Source organism: Pagrus pagrus, assembly GCF_965226575.1.
Source record: "Pagrus pagrus genome assembly, chromosome: 20".
Classification (NCBI taxonomy): domain Eukaryota; kingdom Metazoa; phylum Chordata; class Actinopteri; order Spariformes; family Sparidae; genus Pagrus; species Pagrus pagrus.
Window position 1 is genome coordinate 7,664,735 of NC_140207.1, and position 20,786 is coordinate 7,685,520.

Below are 20,786 nucleotides of genomic sequence, written 5' to 3' on the forward strand. Positions count from 1 at the left end.
TGCCTTCTCATAAGGCACCCTTCATACATGGCTTATAATTTGAATTAATTATTTATTGACCAGTTATAAGACATGATTGTGAGCATTTTGGGAGTTTATGCTCTCGCTGCAGGACACTTGCTCTGCCTCTGTAGCTGCAGGGCATCTGGACTGCATTAATTTATGAACTTGTTTATTAAAGTTTACGAATGAAACCAGAAGTCTGCAGCTACATATGCTTATAAAGTCTTTGGGTCACTGAAAAATGAAGTTTTTGGCACATACTCAACTCAAAGCTGTACAAAGACAATATATATTTAAAGTTTCACCTCATCAACTTCATCGATTTCTATTTATTCTGAATTTAATACACGTATTCTCTTTTTATTTACATTTTAAATGGCGTCATAACTCTTCAGGACTTGGGGATGTACTTTTATGTGTTTTTCACCGTATCAGACGGTGTTTTTCTGTCCTGGTCCTGGTGCCTCCCTGCCACCCTGCATGTTTTCCATGTTTCCATGCTCCAACACACCTGATTCATATCAGCTCCTCATCAAGCTCTGCTGAAGCCTGATAACAGCCACTTCATTTGCATCAGGTGTGTCGAGGCAGGGAAAACATACAAAGCGTGCACGGCAGGGAGCAGGACAGAAAAATAAAAACCGTCTGATACAGTTTGTAGTTTGATGAAGTGATGAAGTGGTTTATACTTTTCACCCAGTTTCAAGCATGAATTTCTTTATTATTATTTTGAAGAAGATTATCCTGCCAAACTTTTTTTCTCCTGATTTTTTTCCCCCACGTTTCAAACATCGAAATCATTTGGCCCCTCAGGGCTTCCATAACAACGACTTAATATTCTGCTCAACTAATATTCAGTTTAAGAGAATTTATAAAGAATAAATAATGGGTTTATTGAGTAACGTTTACGTGAAGATGACTTTTATCGATCATAGCCGAGAATAGAGTGCTGATTTTTTATATTATTCATGAAAAGGTAAACAAAGAAAGGCGGTCCATCTGAATCCAGAGCATGTTATGTTATCATGAAGAAAAGGGTCAGATAGTATCAGTGTTCCTCCTCCCTGCTCCTGCTTTGTTCATGGGATATGTGGATTAAAGTGTATCACGTGTCTTGCGCAATTGTTTTGGAAATCATGCACTGAAAACAGATATGATTGCACTGAACTCCCTTCATCTGCACGCTTTTCCCATCAAATCTGAACAATCAGAGCCGGAGCAGATATCGAGATTATTACTGCGCCAATATTTCCAGTGATTTCTGGATCCGCAATGAATGAAAACAGCCTACTTAACCAGTGAGAGCAAGTTCAGACTTGTTCAGAATCCTCCCCTCAGAAGCATCCGCCTGAGTTTTTTTTTTTTTTTTCTTCTTTCAGTGAATAATGTGCCTCTGCATGGAAGGATTACACATGGAGAGCCCTGCCAAGCATTAAGAGTGTTACAGGAGGGATCAAGAACAAATGACTAATGAAATGACTGACTCATCGAGACCGCTCGGAGACATGTGCTCTTTGGAAAGCCCACGGTCCCGTCGGTCTGAGCATGACTTAAGAATTTCCTGACATGTTTCTCAATGCTCGGCCCCTCCTCGTCATGCACGTCACCCGTATAAGCAATTAGGATCCTGTCATCCATGTCTAATAAAATGGAGATTTTGCCACTGCATAATTGTGGCAGCCGAGACATCTGCATAAGTAGACGTTTTAACTCGCGGGTTAGCAGTAACCACGGCGAGCCCGTGCTCAAATTAAGATTTATGTTCTGTCTTTTGTGGCGGTAGATAACAGTAGTTTTAACATGGGTGTCATAACAATATCTGCAGCTGCTGATGTTATGCAATCACACGGCGCATTCTGTTCATCGCGGTGCAAGAGATAATCCACAGCATCAGAACAAAAGAGCGGCTTGCTGATATATTTATGAATTTATTATTTCCTTTTACATGATCTCCACCTCTCCTGCTCCGGAGCCCACAGAAAAAAAAAAAACGTTATAAAGAAAATGATTGTAATTCAAGGCCACAGAAGCAAGGAACCATATCCCCACGAGCAAATACAAAACAGAGTTGGTAACAGGATTGCAACACCAAAGTGAAAGCATGTCTGCCAAGTCTACACATTCAAAGACCACAAACATCAAACGGGTTTTCCAGGCAGTCAAGGGTTTCAGTGTTCGTAGAGAATAAAACAAACAGTACTGTTTCTAGCTGAGGGATGATGAATATTTCCAAATGGTTACAGTATATTTGTGTGGTTTTTTTTTTCTTCTTGTGTACAGATGCAATAGGAAGTCTATAATTGTGTGAATCATCTGCAATGTCACATGTGATTCATTTACAGTACAGACATGTTTATGCAAGACGGCATCAAAGGCTACCGAGGAGACATTTTCACCCGGGCCAAAGAGCAAAACATCACAGAGTCGGAATGGTCTCTCTTTTTTTCCTTTTTCTTTTTTTTTTTTAATTCTTCAGCTTTACTTAATATTCATCCCCTGTTCGGTTCAGTCCACGGCTCGCTGAACTCTTTCAAGACAAAGGCCCCAAAAAGATCATTGGTTATCTGATTGACCACGACAGCGAATGGAAACTTGTGTCGTTTTCTTTTTTTTTTTCTTCTTTTATGCCCACGTAGTGAAGACAGCACAGCCGTAAAACACAGACGCGGTTGTGGCATTTTGCAGATTAATACGAGGAGCTGAGGGGGGATGCTTTGGAAATTGCTTTGACTAGAAATGTGTCAAGGCTGACAGGTTTTTTTTTTTCAGTTTGATCCCTATTAAACACTTCCCTCTGATCTAATTCAATAAACGCCAAAGGGAGTTATAATAATCATATTCATTCCTGATCCTTTGGGATATGTGTCTTTGGAATCCATAAATACTTCTTCTAACTTTCTTTCTTCAAGACATAATATGTTCAGAGGTTTATATATCTTTAGAGGTTTTTATATTTCCAAGCTAATCGAGCACATACAGTAAAGTTTAGCTTTGGAGAAATGCACTGAATCCCACATACAATCAAAGGAGTCCCTGTGAAAGTGCTAAGCCACCGAACCGTCATGACATCGTTGAGCTTCAAATAAAGTCTCTCTGCTCTGCTGATGTAATGAAAATACAATCCCTATCATTCATACGTCTATATTAGAGCAATAAAGCACGGCTGTCACCTTTTTTTCCTCCGCTTTGCAAGAGTCTACATGTGCAGCTTTTTTTTTTTTTTTTTTTTTTTAGTTTTAAAGGGAAACAGCACACAAAGTTCAGATGTTAAAGGTCATATTGATAACATTTTAAAAAATACATCTACACAGCGTGTTGAAAGGTGCAGAATTAAAACATTATTATGATTGTGAATTAATAATTTTACAGGATTTGCCTGGTAGTTGCCAGTTTGTGGAAATAAAAGTGAAAATGGCAAATTAGCATTAGCGAGCTAGCATTAGCGACATTAATGTCAGCTTGCATTGGCAACGTTAGCTGTCGCTACCTTTAGCGACATTAGTGGCAGCAACGTTAGCATTAGCAACATTAGCTGCAGCAAACTGGCAACCACGTGAGGGGCAGATTGTTTAAACAACAGCGTTGGACCTCATGGGACCTTATTTCCAAAAAAATATATATATGGTAGTGGAGTGGAGAGACAAATAATGTTTTGATCCCGTTTGAATTGTGTCATGAACTACAGATATGATGTTCGTCAATTTAAAACATTTTCCAAGTCAAGAAAGTCGGAGCTGCTCCTGTATATTAGCAGCTCACAAATCTGACAAACTCTCCTTCAACATTACTACAGTTGTCAACATGACCAGATTTATTGTGATTTTTCAGTTTTTCAAGTACCTTTTCTGTGCCGCGTTGGTGGCCAGGTTGGTGTTACTATTTTAACGACAAAACAGCGACTGTCCTGAGTTAAAAAAATATCTTTTTAATTCACAATTGAGGCACAATTCAAACAGGATCGAAGTTTTATTTGTCGTTACCCACTGACTACTGTACCATTATTTTTTTCCAAATAAGGTCCTATTTGGTTCACCGAAAGAGGCGCAGCTTCGGCTCTTCTAGCATTAGCAACATTAGCATTAGCAACATTAGCTGTAGTTAGCTTTAACTAACTTGGCATTAGCGATGTTAGTGTTAGCAATGTTAGCTAAAACAAACTGGCAACCACTTGTGGGGCAGATGATTCTAACAACAGAGGTGATTCACATAAATGCAATGGAGGGGGAAGATGAAACATCATATTTAGTGACTGAATGTTATCAATAACACCTTTAAAGTCCTGACAGCCAAATTAGTCCTTTAAAAATCCTCTCCCATAGCTACTATTAATAAATACTCTTACTTCTTAATGAGCTTTATAACATTTTTGTACCAGATATCTCTTAATTTCCCCCCTAAAAATAATGCCAGAAATGACAGATACGGATTCTGCACAAACATCTCTCACAGATTAGGGATGGTGGGGGGGGAAGTAAGACATACTGTAAATAATCTCTGTGAGACTGCTGAAGGATGCTGCGAAAAAACAACATAAAAATGTATACTGAAATTCAGTGGTGTTCCTCTGCTTGTAAGACAGCAAAGGTCTAAAGTCTCATTCAATAAAAGAGTGCTACGAGTAAGTGTGAAGGGCTGCCGAGGGAGAAGAATAAAGATCCCTTCCGCCTACTTTAATGTACAATATTCCTCCCTCGCAAACATCTGTTGCTGTAGTCTGAACACCACCTCACATACACCCAAACAAAGACAGAAAAAAAAACCCAAACACAGGCAGAAATGCTACTCAGTTCTTCCTCCACTTGTAACATCTTCTGAAACTTAAGGTCAGTGCAAAAACAAAAAAAACAATGATTTTTCAGAAGTGGATGAGACAGTAAACAAGACAGCTCAATATCAGCTGACCAGCAGCAGTGACTTAACTTGCAGACCTGGTGTAACCCAGCCTCTTCATCACACTCCCACAGACATCCTCTATCAGTCTGATGTCCTTTCGAGGCATATTTTGTCTCCACATGTTAATGTTAGCTGGTGAAATGTCTCCTTCATACATTAGATTGTACAGGTTCGTGGAGGTGGTGAATAAAAGTTGGTTGAGGGCTGCGGGTGACACGGGCACCCCCAAAAACGTGTGAATGTTCCCCGCCGTCTCCTGCGGGAAGTTGACCACATCCTCAAACCTCACTTGGAGATAGGACTCCTCGGGGAGGCCCTCGCTGACCCTCAGCACTGCTGCGGTGTGAGCCAGCCACAGATGAGCCAGTATCAGGATGGGGTTTGTCTCTGAACGGGAGAGAAGCCTCTGGATTATCTTGAACTCAGGCGCCACAGTTGGGCAGCCATCGCTGACAGCATCCTCCTTGAATATCAAGGAAAGGTGCTGCGGGATGTTCTTAAGGGAGTAAAGGCTGGGTTTGCTGTTATAAACCATGAGATAAATCCACGCTCGAGGGTCTCTCACCAAGTAGATTGTCCTGAGGGAAGCTCCCACAACCTCCTGAATGAAAGGCAGCTTGAGCGCCCAGCTTCCGCTGCGCATGTTGAGGACCACCCGGGCGTTCGGGTACTCCGCAACATGGCGTCTCATCTCCCTAACATATTCAGCATCTCTGTCCAGACTGGCTCTCAGTTTGCCCTTCAGCTCAGACGTCGGCTCTCTCCGCCTGGATCTTTTCTTTCTGTCCCTGGAGGGGCTGACTCTCTGGGACTGTTTGACCCTGCTGCCCTCCACCAGCTGAATATTTTGCAAGTGCAGCTTTGTGTTGTGGACCAGCGAATGCAGCCAGCCCTGAATAATCTTAAACCGTCCGTGCACGGCGTCCGACCTTGACCACTCACAGGCGTCGACCAGAGAGTCAAACTCAAACTCGGTCTCGGGGATGTCCACGTGCTCGGTGGGGACTCTTATGTAAACAAAGTCCGAGCTGTTGTAGAAAAGGTGCTTGAGTAATTCCGATCCCGAACCGGGAAGGGTTGCTATGAGGACGGTGGGCAGGGGGAGATGGTGCTGCTCGTACAGTCTGATCTGTTTGTTTACTTCGCTTTTGGCACCCGCACCTTTCCATTTTACCCCGCAGAGAAGCTGATCGCAGCTGTTAGACACAAACAGCAGCTCTACTATCCAAAGGATGAGCACAGAGAGGAGGGCGTAACGCATAAGCCTGCTGAAGCAGACATAAAACTTTCTCTGCATGGTCAAAAATCCTATGGCCACACAGAGAACAACCCCTGCTATCACATTGACCGTGAAGCCAAAGTCGAACAGCTGATTATCGCTGCTGATTTGTTTGGGGATGAGTTGCGTCCCAAGGCCATATCGAGTGATTTGATATCTGTCCTCAACTTTACCGTGACCTCCAAATCCTAAATAAGTCAACCTTGCTCCTATGTCTTTATAGTTTGTCGCAATGGAGACGATCTTCTCTGTGTTATTTATGGTGAGAGAGAGTCTGACACCATTTTTGCTATTATCCATAAATCTACAGCTGGACACTTTGACATACGGCCCGTGTAACACATAAGCTACTCTGCTGACTGTGCCTGTCATCTGAAAAGTGACATTGACATACTGAGTCCACCTCTTTTTAAACTCAGCAGCCTGCTCTGCCTCCTGTATTCTGGTATCGGGGCTGTGACCCTGGCTGTCGAACCAGAACATTTTATAATGAGCGTCCCACACATCCATCATGGCGCCGTTGTATCTGTCCATGAATTTGAAAGGGACGTACTTAAAGTCAATGTCGAGATTGTGGAAAAAGGCGCTGAGAGACGTTACGGGGGAATCAGCCCACTTCTCCACATGGTCGAGCACCAGCAGAGTCTGAGAGTTGAGCAGAACCAAGGCTCTGAACACACTCTTCAGTCTCATGGCGGTTGAATAAGCTGCGACCGCTTCACCGCTCACGAACATGGTGTCTCTGTGCGAGGAGGCGACAATCACCTCCCCTCTGGCATCGCCCACGCCCTCGTCAGTCCAGCGCAGCCACTTGGCGCACTCCCCCAGCTGACCCTCCCACGGACTGTTACACTGACTTGTTGGAGACGGGCTGAACACCAGAACATTGTTGAGATAGCTGTACTTTGGGCCATAAAGTGCTTCAGACACAAATACTTGCCCGTTAGGAGCAAATGTGAAAGAGTTCTGATCAGGGTGCTCGTGACCCGGGTTGAAGCTGTTCCAGCCGTCCACCCAGGAGTAAGGCTTGTCGTGGACGATGTCGTAGACGGCACGGCCACCCAGCTTGCCAGACTTGAAGGAGACAAAAGTGTTACCCTGACCGTTGGGAAGCCCCGCTCCGTAGGTAACCACACCCCAGTTAGAGAAAATGTGCATCTTAGCTTTGCCAAAGTCGGGTGGAGGCTGCGGGGTGAGGTGGTGGTTGTACCAGATGTACTCTGTGTGAAGTGTAGCCCAGCGCTGCGCAGACGACTGCCCCATGGGGCCATCTTTGGGCCGGTGCTTTCTGATCTGCTGAGCCAGCCAGTTACCCGTCCCGTTCCTCATCACGAAAGTGTCGAGGAAAACGAGCTGGCTCTCCGGCCCGTAAAACCAGTTGTAGTTGGAGTCCGCGATGCCGACGGTCCTCTGAAAGCCTGGCAACAGAGTGGCATAATAAAAGCTGAAGTGTTCCCGCAGCCAGTTGTTCTGCACGTTGTCGATGTTGAAGTGGCGCTGTGCTAAGAAGACGTACTGCGTGATGGACTTGGCCGTGTAGCTCCCGTAGGCGACCCCCTCGTCCAGAGAGCCATCGACGATGTGATTGAGGAGAAACATCGTTTTCTCCATGTAGTTCACTGCCACTTGTTTCCACATCATCGACTCCGGATGGTTGTGTGATCCGACCACTAACGCACCAGTCAGGACGGCTAAAATGTTAGTGGTTTGGTGATTTTGGAGATACTGTTTCCCCCACCCCCTGTATTTCGAGAGCTCGTACAGTTCCTCGGTCTCAGAGCGAATTTTCTTGAGGTAAACGTCCCTCCGCTGCTCATCCAGGTAGGTGTAAATAAAGTCATAAGCAGTGGCAAAGCCGGTGAGGGAGTGCGCAGTGGGGACCTCGTCGTTAGGCGCACTGGTCACTTTCCAGTCCGGGTACTCAGCCATCCTATCCATAAACCTGATGAGAAACTGCAGGGCGGCGGAGTCCTCCGGGCACAACAGGCAGTAGAGAGCCAGGGGAGGCAGGTTGTTCCCATAAATCTCGTTCCACTTGCTTGTAAACTCGGCATGTTTCGCAGGGGGCATGTAAAAGGGGACGTTGGACAGCATGGTGAGAGCGGCCGCCCGGATGACTTTAAATATGTGACTGTGGGTGGTGGAGGACCTTTGCCTCAAGTGCAACACATCGACTTGGTTAAAATATAGGTTGGGATGGGAGTCAGCCGACTGGAGTTTCCACTGCTCGGTCGCTCTGGCTTGTGTGAGCTTGACCTGCAGCAAATCGTCCGTAAAAATGTCTCTGTCCGTGGCGTTGAAGACCCCCGAGAAGGCTGTCCCCGCTGCGAAGAGCGGTAGTAAAAACACACAACGTGCCACCCAGCTTGCTGCCATGTTGCCGGGCATTTTTTTTTTTTAGTGGATTTCAAAATTGGGAAACTGATTGTTTTCTTTCTTGGAAATGTTGGTGTAATGTCCCATAACTTTTAGTGAAAGTCCAGGTGAAATATATTTGTTTTCAGTCCCAAAAAAAATGATATTTTAGCAGATGCAATATCAAAGTCCCGTGCATGATCGGGGGAAAAAAGTGCAACAAACACAATCCATATCCACTTGTGACAGTTTGCAAAAATTGAATACACGTTTAATGTCTCATGACAGGAAGGTTTCTCTGCTCTGTTTTCATTTCAAATCCAAGAGAGAGAGAAAGAAAAATAAAATCCTCACGCCTGCATGTTTTCCAGAAGACTGGCATCTCTCCCCCCCCTCTCTCCCTCCAACCTCTAACCTGTGCGCCAGTAACTCATATTGATCTCCTCCTCCAAAAACATTTCCTCTCGGACAAAACATCAGTCAGCCCCAGTCCGTGTCCGGTCCAATCACAGCCACCCAAAGGCTCCGTGTGCAGCCCGAGCGAGCTGCAACATCCACGGACGTGAACCTCGGCGAACCACGCATCTCCGCAGAAAACATCGCTTGCGGAGACCCCTCCAAAATAAAAAAATAATAATAAAAAAAATAAAAAACTGCCTGCTGCTTTAAAACTGCAAATCCCGATCTGGAAATCGATCCGCTCGCATTGTTAAATCCTCATTTTATTCCTCCTCCTCCTTTATCTTCCACGATTAAGTCCGCTGAAGTCCGGGAAGAGGAAAGTTGCCGTCACTCCTCAAGTATTCAAAGAATGAGACATTATTCTCGCTGCCCGCGAGAAAAAGCGGCAAATCAGCCTCCCAGATGAGGAGCGATCCAGATGTGGCCGCTGCCGAAATCTGTCCGGATGTTAACGCGTCCGCCGCCGACTGACACACACATCTCACAAGTGTAGAGCTGAGGAGTGTGTGTGTTGTGTTGTCTCTGAGTGTGAGTGTGTGTGTGTGTGTGTGTGTGTGATCTCCGGACCCGTCTCCCGTTATGTCCTCCCGACTCCTCAACACAGGCAGTTTGATTGTTTTCCTGCACTGGATGGAAAAAATGTTGCACTGTACAAACTGTAGAGGGAGCCGTGACTTCAGAAGCTCAGCAGCAGCAAGCCTCCACTCTCATGTGGAGAAGTGGGAAGGCTCAGTGTGCATGTCCATGAAGCCTCTATGTCTCTCTCTCTCTCTCTCTCTCTCTCTCTCTCTCTCTGTCTCTATCTGCTTAATATTAAGATTGAGGCTGGAGAAGCAAAAATCAAACAAGTGGTGACACTAACAGGAAGTGTGAGAAAAAATCACAATCAGTTTAAATCGTATAGCCCCAAAAATCACGTTGCCTCATGCGGACGACATCCAGAAATACTTTATTGATCCCCGAGGGGAAATTTCTTGCGTTACATGCAGAAAAATAAAAACTATATACAAGAAAGAACAACAAAACAGGAAAATACGAGCATTTTTAACATTCACATAACACCTAATATCCGTACGTTGTTGTTTTGCAGCATGATATTATCGGCAAAGGGTTAAAAAAAAGCCACAGCCGCTCGATTTGAAACCATGTGTCAGTCTGTCCGAGGATTTCTAACAGGGTTTAGCGTGAGTAACAATAAGTCGTGGCCTTCGCACGGATATAATAGTGCTGCCTATAACACAAAGAGGTTGTGTACGTGGAGCTTGCAGAGGCCGTGCTTAAAGGAGCGGTCCTGTCCGTCCTTGAATCTAAAAGCAGCTTATCATCTATGGAAATTGGGCCTAGGTCCACTTAAAATATTTTTTTTTTTTATCTGAAACGCAGACTTTAACTGTGACTCCACTTCTGGATGTGAAAGTTGGGTCATAAACACTGGGCACAACGATAAAAAGAATGGCTCTGAAGTATGACAATTTATTCAATCATGTAGTTCATGAAATATAATCATTATTATTGTTTATTCTGTACAAAAACCAACGTCTAGTTTTGGCTGGAAGACTATTTCCTGGTCAGCGTCTGAGCGAACTTCCTGGACTTCTTAGATTTTTTTGTGTTTTAATGGATTAAACAAAACAAGCTATGACATAGGCCTATTTATTATTATTATTATTATTATTATTATCATTATTATTATTATTATCATAATTATGTGAGCTTTAGAGTTGTGGGTGAGTGAATTTTGTTCCTCTGCAAAAGCCAGGCTAACGGGGGAAATGCTAAGCTAAACTAAGCTAGCCATCTGCTGGTTGTATACTGAACGGACAGACGTGAGAGTGTTAAGCTATTAATCTTTTCATCTAACTCAGACGAGAAACAAATTGGCTCATATCCCAGAATGTTACTCAACTATTACGCTGACTTTTTTTATTTTTAAAGGACTAGTTCAACATTTTTAGAAAGCTCGCTAATCGACAGCTCAACAGGCGCTGGTATGAAAAGCTTTAAAAGATCCAAGCTTGCTGTTTCCAGTCTTAATGCTAAGCTAACTGTAGCGTTATATTAAACAGAGAGACGTAACAGTGAAATCTTGTTATAGGGACTCTAAAATCAAATTATCCTCATAATAATGTACTGTAAAGGTGATTGCGATTAGTCTTTTTGTTCACGCTTTGACATTTATAGGCTTCCATTATTCACGGTGATGCAACATGAATTAATTTACAAAATAATAAGCATTACAGGATAGATCTCATTAAGATATGAATCTTTTTTTTTTTTTTTGCCTCAGATGTCTCTTTACACCTTTTTTATCCGCAGTCTCAGTTGCAATTCATTGTAACACATTTCCTGAGGCAACGGAGACGGCATCCAATAACCCTTAAAAGCTTCTCCCCTCTGAGAAATGTGTGACATTTGCCTGTCCTAATGTGTGGCACTGCGCACTCATTGATCACCTCACTCTGTGTATATTAGGTTTCTGTGCAGCATCTTCATTTAATGATGGATCTCTTTCTCCATACCCAGCTCACACGCGTCTTCTGCAGCATGCTATCCCACAGGGAACACTGTTGCATGCTGCCTCTTTATTTTTTTTCTTCTCCCTCTTCCCACATTTCAAGCACCCGCTCGAGGCACACAGTCGGCCCTATCAGGATCGCTGCAGGAAGCACACGCAGTTATCTCTCTTTGGGCCAAAAGTCTTCCATATGGAGAGGAGATGGACGGCATGAAAAGCTGCCTTACATTTAAATGGCGATGATAATCTTGAACTCGCATCAGTCAAATTGCTTTGTGAAAATGAAGAGCGTACTTCAGGCGTGAGAAACGCTGTAAACAACTGACAGATTTTTTTTAAAAACTGACTTCAAGAAGACAGATTTTGTTTTGAACATATGCTGCTTCGCTGCATCAACCGCCCACGCTGCAAAGACATACCGCCACTGATTTGCCCTTTTTTAGTCTTAATTGATGATCATTATGCAACCTGATAATATCTGTAACTAAGTCATTATTACTGAACTGTACTTGGCTTCTATCCCTGTGCAAAGACTTTCTATCAGTCATTTGTTGGCAACAAATCTTTAGCAGTTAACATTTCTGCAAACTGTTGGCTCGTTCACGTGTCATAGGCTACGTACCATGTTGATTTTCTACAATACGTGTATCATAGCACGTTCACATTGCGTGTTCATGACATGACTATCATTTCAGGAGGTGGGGGGGGATGTTTGTGGAGTTACAGGCGACCTCAGGACAATTTCCAGTCATGTTTGTAGCAACCAAAACAGGTATTACAAGCCAAAACATGATCTTTTCCTAACCCCAACCAAGTGGGCTTTGTGCCTAAACCTAACCAGAGCACAAGCACAACGTTGTCACAACACAACATTGAGAATTGAACCTAGAGAAATGTGAAGTTTCAACATATCCGTGGTTTGCAGAGTGCATATTGCCAACATTTATTCTGACAATTTGGTTGCTTTAGTAATTGGAAGTCACAGGAATTTCATTTTCATAACACAGATTTTCCAATTTTTCAGGAGACGACCAGCAGAGCCAAAGAATACTGTTCGGTGTCTCTAGTTTGCCATAAAATCACAAGAAGAGGACGAAAAAAATCTACTTTCGAGTTGATTAAAACCATTAAAACCACAAGCTGAAGCCAATGTAAAATTGCCCATGGATGCCACGAAGTGATCCCATGAAAAAGATCTGAGGTTTTTATATAAAACTCTTAATTTCTCTCTCAAAAGACAAAAACACTTGTAGAAATGGTGGTTTTAGTAAGAAATCTTACTTTTTAAAATATGTATCTTACTGGCAATTTCAAAATCCAAACTAATCACCAGAATAAATGTTTCTGCAAACTATGGATATCTTAAAACTTTACTTTAGGTTCAATTTTCCATTTTATGTTAAGACAACATTGTATTTAGGATCTAGAAACCTCTTGGTTAGAGTTCAGAAAAGATCATGTTCTGGTACAAAATACCGTTTTTGGTATTTGACTTTCCGTCACAAATATCCGTTTTCTGCTGCCACAAACAGGGCGGAAAATTGTCCCGATGTCTCCTTTAAAAACATCCAGATGCTTACAAATGTAGAAATGCAGTAGCGAACTGTGGTCACTGGCTCGGCAGTGTCCAAAAGAGACCGGACTTTTTGGTAGACAGGATAACTGCAATGGTAAAGAAAATTGAAGCCAGGCCACATGTGTTACTGTGTGGACTGAAGCCAGGCTACTTGTTTCGGCTGAAAAATCACAAACATGGCTGGAAGCTGTCCTTAAAAATACCCCATGGTTTCACACTTACAAGTGTTAAAACACAGTCTTGAACTGTGGTCACTGGCTTGGCAGCCTTTTACCCCATAACTCCGCCACCATCTCCGTCCACCTCCCATTTTGAAAGTCAGGTTTTGAGAGTCGGATGATGTAGATCCTGTTTAAAGGTTAATGTTTAAAATGATATTTTAAGGCATGTTTGCTTGATTTGAAATGAATTTCACTTCAGCCGTGATGGTAATTGCTCATGTCGCTTCAGCTCCACCCAGGCGCCTTCTCTTTTTGCCAGAACTGTATTTTTTTGGCTGTAAGATGTGGCCCCAAATCCACACTTGAGAAGAAGATTGATGCAATGTCTTGGATTCAATGCCTGTCGGCTACGTCCCAAACCAAAGCAGCATGGTTAAATGATGTGTTTTCATACAGTTACACATCATTCAGTCGTGTATTTCAGAAAACGAAGATGAACCCAAAAATACCGGCTCATTATCCGGTGGCCCCGAGTTCTCAGCAGTTTGACATGCATGTTTTCTTTTGAAGGTGCATTAAATTTGCATATTCGCTCGTAAATCTGAGCCACCATCCTGCTTCTCTTGAGAGAAAAGTATCATTGCAGTTCTGTGTGGGTTTTTCTAACCACACTGTTCTTCTGACCGCACCTCACTCAGTGATGTCATGGCTGGTATTTCTTCTTGGGCAGTAGCAGCAGCAGCAGCAGCTTGCTGTGTCTTTGTGATCGTGCAATTATTGCCTTACCCAAGGAGAAGAAGAAGAGATGGGGGGACTCAGGAAAAGCGTATCCCTACTCACTCCGTCTATAATGCGTTTGACGTCAGCTACTTCGGCGCTCGGTTATCGAGTTACATATTGCCAGTAATCAGGGCAGCCGCCTGACGTAGATTTCATGCCCGTCTGTGGTACGCTTTGGATTTGGTTCACGGCGAGTTCAACCCCACGCTGGTGAGTACTGTGCTCTCCAAAGTCCTGGTGGAACCTCCTCTCAGCTGCAGTCTGTGACAGGAGAAGCAAAGAAACTCAGACGGTGAAAGATTCACTGAATTTAAATAGTTTATGAATCTGATGGCAAGCCATTCTCTAGATTTAATAAAGTCCTCAACCTTTGTCATACGATACAGGAATTAATTTCTGATGAGGTATGATGCTTAGCAGACAGTGATTGTTAACCATCACACTAACATATTTATCAAACAGGGACCCCCGACTGGGGTTCTGGGGACCCCATGAATAAACTACACCCATCATAGCAATATGTCAACGTATTCTTGTCAAAACATTATTAATTATGTAATTAGTCAATCCACATTAGTGCTTAAAAGCTTATTAACCACCCTTGGATTCTGCTTTCATTTAGTTTTCACTAATTTCAAGTAAACATTATTTATGTTATATTCATACCCCAGTGTTAAATATTTAAAATAAACCCGCAGCCAGTCGGCCTTCACTACTTCTTAATCTGCTGCATATGTGTCTTCTCCTTCAGAATGACTGACAGCGCGTCCCCCCCACAACACTGTGGTATGTTTAATGTACGACCCATGGCAAACATGAAGTCAGTAAATATCTATCTATTAAAGCTGCATAGACCGAATTAGGTATTTTTGATTGGTGTCCCCAAGCACCCTGATGAACCCAAAACATGTTGGATATGTTGAAACTTCTTTAGGTCCAGTTTTTTCTATTTTATATTCTGGTTAACGTTAAGGCACAAAAATCACTTGGTCAGGAAAATTGAAAAAAATCAATCGTGTGGCTTAAAATACCAGTTTTTTCTAGTTGTTTCACACTTACAAATGTTGAAACACAGTCTTGAACTGCGGTCACTGGCTTGCCAGCCTTCTCGCCCAGTGACGGAACGTGTCTAAGTACATAACTTAAGTACAAATTTGAGATACTTGTACTTTTTACTCAAGTAATACTTTTATTTTTTTAGTTACTAGTTTCTTGTTGCATCAGAGCCAGAGTAGTGTATTTTAAATCAGATTTGGATCAGAGAAATTCTGAATGTCACATCAGTTAATCAGCTAGACGGGTAATGAGCCGATCCATAGTATAAACATACATGTAAATATATGTATAATTTACTTTTACTTTTAATACTTAAGTACATTTATTGCCAGAAATTAACTTTTAATACTTTAGCACATACTTTCTTTTCACTTGTTATATGTTCTCGGCTGTAACTCCACCACCATCCCCTCCACCTCCCGATATGAAGTCATAAACATGTCATGTGAACTTGATATGACAGATTGTGTAAAAATGTCAGTATGGTGCCGTCAGGCTTGAACAGAAACAGAAGCCATGTACAGTTCAGTAATAATGTGTTACTGCACACTTTGTGTAGAAATGTCATTACGGTAAGTAGCCAGTGACACGTTCATAAATGTGATCTTATAAGCGGGTTGCAGAAATGTTAACTGCCAACATTTTATTCCATCCTGACCCCAATACATCTGTATTTTTAAAAAGCACTCATTAAAACAAATGGCACAGCGCTATTAAGAACAAATTGATTGACAAAGTCATTAAAAACCTGTGAGATTTGAGTAAAAACCTGAGTAAAAATCTCACTCAAGTGCACATTTTTTTTGCAGTGTGCACCCCTCTGCTGTCTGCTCTACCCAGACTTTCACTTCCATTAACTGCCCATCTGTTCAACCTCCATGTTTCTCAGCAGAGCTCTTTTGACTAATTTGATCTTCATTTAGTCGCCTCCGCTCGCATTATGTCCTGTCTTCACTGGAAAATCGCTCCTCAGAATGGGGCTCGGAGCTAAAAAAGCAATGTTTATCCGCGGCACGCAACCGCCATCCTTTGAAGGTTTGCTCCCAAACTAACTTGAATAACTAACTATAATCGTCACTCGACTTGCGCTGGAGAGAACGAGCTTTCGGCCGAGCATCCTAATTAGAGGCCGCCTCGGTGTGGTGAAATGATTGAACGATGTCGACCGCAGTAAACCAACACTCTAATCACTCTCATCCACAGATGCTCTAGCGTCGGGTTGAGCGGAAGTCCTCGAGTTGTTGCTCGTCGTCGGTTGCCTAAAAAGATGAATAGTTAATTGCCAAGAAAGTGTCAGACGTGGATTCTGGATGCACCCTTGATTGACAGGTGGCATCCAGCGTCCGCTCGCCTGCTGTAGCTCTCCTGCTGTTTACGCTGGGCTGTTTGAAGCTTTGCAAATCTCGGCTTTGCTTGTTGAGTTAAACAAACCTCCAGCCGTACATACAGAAAGGAGAAGGTGTGTGCTGACAGCCAGTGCCCTTATTAAAAATATGGCATGCTGGGAGCAAAGGGAGGTGCGAACCAGGCTCTTGAAAGACTCCCCTCTTTCTCTGCCTGCAGAGAATTTCAATTTCCCCCAAGAGTCTACGGTTGCTCAGCATGCCTGTGTCCAGCATCCGGCCCTCTGGGTAGAGGCAGAGGGAAAATTGGCTCCAACTGTTCGGGTTTTCAAAGATGGTTTCGGTGCTATGAGACCGTCTGTCAATCACAGAGGTCTTCTCAAAACAAACCGTGCAGCCGCTGAATTCTCCGGGCGCTTTCACAGTCACTGTGGTCTATCAAAACCATTAAATCTACTCGCCCAGAGAACAGGAAATAGTTTACCTGATGAGCCTGGAAATGTAATAAAGGTGAGTCCATACACGGAGACGGGGGAACATTTCTCTGAGAGATTACGATGAAAGAAGCTTGTGAGCTTTATTTATCTAATCATAGTCTAAAAAGGAAGAAAAAAAACAGAGAGGAAGGACTGGCTCTGTTAGCGAGTTCCAGGTCTTGAGTGCAACTGAAGATGATTTTCAAAGCTGTAAATGTGTGTAGCCTTCAGCCCTCAGAACATAATAACCTGCAGTGTGCAGGAAAAAGCCTTGTAACTATAAATACATTTACAAGGTTCTGTTGGTGTCCAGCTGCTAAGGCCCTCTGGGGTGTAGTCACTCACAAAGATCTTGGACATGGTTGTAGCTCTAAGTCAGGGGAAATAATCGCCGTCATCCAGCCACATGGCATCTGTTGTTTATTTGCACAAAAAAAAATGTATTAGCAACACAAAGCATCAGTCTTAGGATTTGGAAAGTTACAAAAGTAAGTTGTTTTAACTTAAAGCAGCTACAAGGAACTTTTTTATAGGTTGGTTCTGGCGCCCCCTGTGTACAAAATGGTAGTGGTCCTACGACATCATATTTTTGATACCATTTTTCTTCTATAAAGGGGCTCTATGAGAGCAACAGTAGCTAACGTTAGTTTAGAAATGGAGTCCGCCATCATAAACTAAAGACTGCCCACTGAGCAAAAACGTCATCAACACAATTCAACATCTTTGACGGCGTTGAAGAGATGTCCAGTGGAGAGCCAGAAAGAAAGACTTGGTGGAGCAAAAGCCCTTACCATCAGGTGGGCTAATGTAAGGTTTGATGACCAAAACTTGGCATTTAATGAAGCTGAAGAATAGCTCACCAGGTAAAGTGCAGGCCTCATGCAGGCTCCTGAGGTTGAGGCACAGGGCTTGAATCCACCCTGTAGCTTTTGCTGTTTGGAGTAAAATTTGGCCGTCATAAAAAAATCACTTTTGATCCACAAGAAGAACTGAACTGAAGTAGAAAATATTTCTAAAATTACATCTTAAAACTTAAAATTTTCAACCCTGTAAGGATGTCACATCAATAGTGAACGTTGAAAAGGCGACTAAAAATGACGTTGTTTTTGCTCAGTCGGTGGCTTCCAGCACAACACATAAGTTCAACAGAGCCCCTTTAAAAACAGCTCCCTCCAGCATCATCACAATATTCACTCCTGGTGTTTGTTTTAAAAATGCATGTGTCGGAGCACAGAGTGTGTTGTTGTTGTAAGATCACGTGCACGCATGTGTTTCTATTTACATATGTATAGTAACGCATGCATGAAATGATTTAACACCCTCTCCCTCACTTCCTTCACTGTGCATCCTGTATTTGTAACAGCCAAGTCCTTGTGGTGTCGTACTGTGTTTCCTATGTGACTGTTTCTGCCACAGTCAGCCACATGTCGGATTCATATTCAAAATAGGGGGGCAGTGTATCATCAGACTAACTCTTAACTGTAGCTGCTGTTAGCTAGTTAGCTCAATTAGCCGTGCAGCTAGCAGTTCGGACTGGGAGTTCGATAACCAGGGGACTTTTAGAGATTACACACTAGCACTGAGGCTTTGGACTGGGACGGGCTGGGTCTTGCTGGTTAGCATGCTAACTTGAGATATCGCTAAAGCAAAATACAGCTAATACATGCAAACTGCTAATTATTTACATTCTATTGATATTTTTTTTTATGTTTTCAACTAAACGTATTACATAGTGCCCCTTTAAGGGAGGTTGGAGGACAAGGAGCCCTCTCTAGCACAGACCAGGCAGTCCTGACCGTTTCAGAGTTGTTCTGTCTCTTTCCCCAGCTGGTGTTTTTCTTTGCCTTTTCAGGATGGGGGTCTGGTAGTCCTGTTTTTGTAGCTTTGTTGTTTAGTTTATGTTGTTTTCTCAGTTTAGGGAGGGAAGCACTGGATCCCACGGCCCACTGCGTGCCTGGCCCAGACTTTCACCCATCCCTTTTGTTCATTTTGGCCGGGCCCCCAGACTCTCATAGTTTTGATTAATGGCATTATTATTTGTAAATAAAAATCATTTGTTCTCGGGTGTGGTGTCCTCTTCATACGACGCTTGAACCAACTGTGTGTTATGTTGCGGCTGTTACACTGTCAGTCACGTAAAAATCTATAATAACATCTAAACGACATAAAACCAGGTTCTGTTGGTGCCGAAATAGCATCGTTGCATGCTATTTACACATTTTCCTGCTGTTGCACATTTAATTGCTGTTTCACATTTGAGGCTTGTTGTTAATGTCTGCTCCGTGTTACCTTTCTGCGGCGTTTGCATCTGTCTGCTGCCCTTAATACCTGCTGCTTAATGTGGACTGACATCTGTTGTCTTTTCTGTTTGCTGATGTCGTTTCATCCCTCCATTGTTCGCCGCGCTCGCTTCAGTTTGCATATCACTTCTGTCGCTTCCGTTTGCACATTTCTCCGCTTGTTTGCAGTTTGCTCATCAGGTCTGTCGCTGCAGTTTGCACATCACTTGTGACATTTGCGTTCTCCCATAGCTTCTCTCCGATGGAGACGGCAGCTTACACTGTGGTGGTGAGAGCATCAGACAGATGCCAATTCAAGGTACTCTAGTTTGCTTAAAGATGCTCTGAAACAACACTATTTTCAAATGGAAACCTCAGATTTAGCTGGTGTAGCTATAATTTCCTTTTTCCACTTTCTTTTAACTCGTCGTGTCGGATGACCTTGCAGTGCGTTATGTCCTCCAATTATTTCTTACAGAATGAAGGATGGAGAAATACTTCAGAGTTCAGATACATGACCTGCTCAGTGCTCACACAAAGAACACACACTTAAAAAACAGAAGGTCACATCAAGTTTATTATAACTTGAATCCTGTTTTCAGAGTTGAGGGTTGAGGTTGTTGATCCACTTGGTCTTCTCTACGGCGGCTCCGAGGGACAAAATATAGCAATTACAAAACAGTACTTTGAGTACTTTCACACAGAAAGGGAGTATTATACACCAATAAAAGTACAATTTTCTTTAAATACCCCTTTACATGCAGTTTTTATTGTCCAGTGGTTCCTTGCTTCTTGGATCCTCCAAAGGGTCTCAACATTGATCCAGATATTTGTGAGATGAATACGACGCTGCATGAAGATGCTGTGGACGGTAGCTCCTCCAAATTATGGTACATTTCTGTTTTTGTAACCCTGTTTTTTTCCGACTTCAATGCTGAAACACGTACTGCTGCTGGAGAAAAAAAGCAGTTGTTTTGGATCGAGAGCAGCGGACTTTGACACCATCCTAGCCCACCCCGCCTTTCAACCATCCAACCTGAGCGTTTGGACTGCCCCAGGGAAGAACAAGAGCCATGCTAATCCAGCTCGGTTTAAGGCTGCTCCTGGTCACAGGAAAAGGAAATGGACAAAATGGGACTGAGGCTGGCAAAACAACGTGAAATCAGAGACTGTTGTGCCCACATAGAGCTGTGTCCACCACAACATCTCGGATCAAGCTGTTGCACTCGTCGGGTGAACCGTGTCCTGAGCCAGTGGAGCGCAGTGTTACTACCTCTACTACAGTGTTTGTAAGGTCGATGCCTGGTGCTCACACAGTGTTGAAGTTGATGGACAGTGTTTCCCTGAAGTCGAACTTTTGATATAAAGGTGCCGACCACATTATCATCACCATCTTGTTGCTGCTGCTTACATACTTTACACCCTGACGCAGATTCAAAAGATGCACTTCACTTCATATTTGTATTTTAATACCTGAACATATGTTCTGTAATGAAGGTGTTTACAAACTTTCATGTGGTTATGCAACCCTGTGTTGTGTAACAGTGAATAAATTACCTTGTACCTTGTAAATAACAGAACAGGAAAAGAAAAATGTGGCTCTGCCAC

At 43.1% G+C, this 20,786-nt stretch overlaps 1 protein-coding gene and 1 long non-coding RNA gene across 3 annotated transcripts in view; both read right to left on the bottom strand.

Moving 5' to 3' along the window:
• LOC311249472 overlaps positions 1-20,786 on the bottom strand; it is a 120,944-nt gene that overhangs the window by 71,889 nt on the left and 28,269 nt on the right. Inside the window, exon 3 of one of the 2 annotated variants that reach the window (XR_014621185.1) lies at positions 13,749-14,285. The exons of the other annotated variant lie outside the window; for it this stretch is intronic. This is a non-coding gene — a long non-coding RNA (uncharacterized lncRNA). Of the gene's footprint in view, positions 1-13,748; positions 14,286-20,786 lie in introns of those variants that run through there. 2 annotated transcript variants of the gene reach the window in all.
• dselb (dermatan sulfate epimerase like b) lies at positions 1,916-9,586 on the bottom strand. The gene has a single exon (XM_084341005.1). The coding sequence runs from the start codon at positions 8,561-8,563 to the stop codon at positions 4,919-4,921; it is 3,645 nt and encodes a 1,214-aa protein (XP_084197131.1). The 5' UTR covers positions 8,564-9,586; the 3' UTR covers positions 1,916-4,918.

What these genes read in the sequence shown, in the direction of transcription:
- dselb (XM_084341005.1), bottom strand. Translation starts at nt 8,563, where the DNA reads ATGCCCGGCAACATGGCAGCAAGCTGGGTGGCACGTTGTGTGTTTTTA.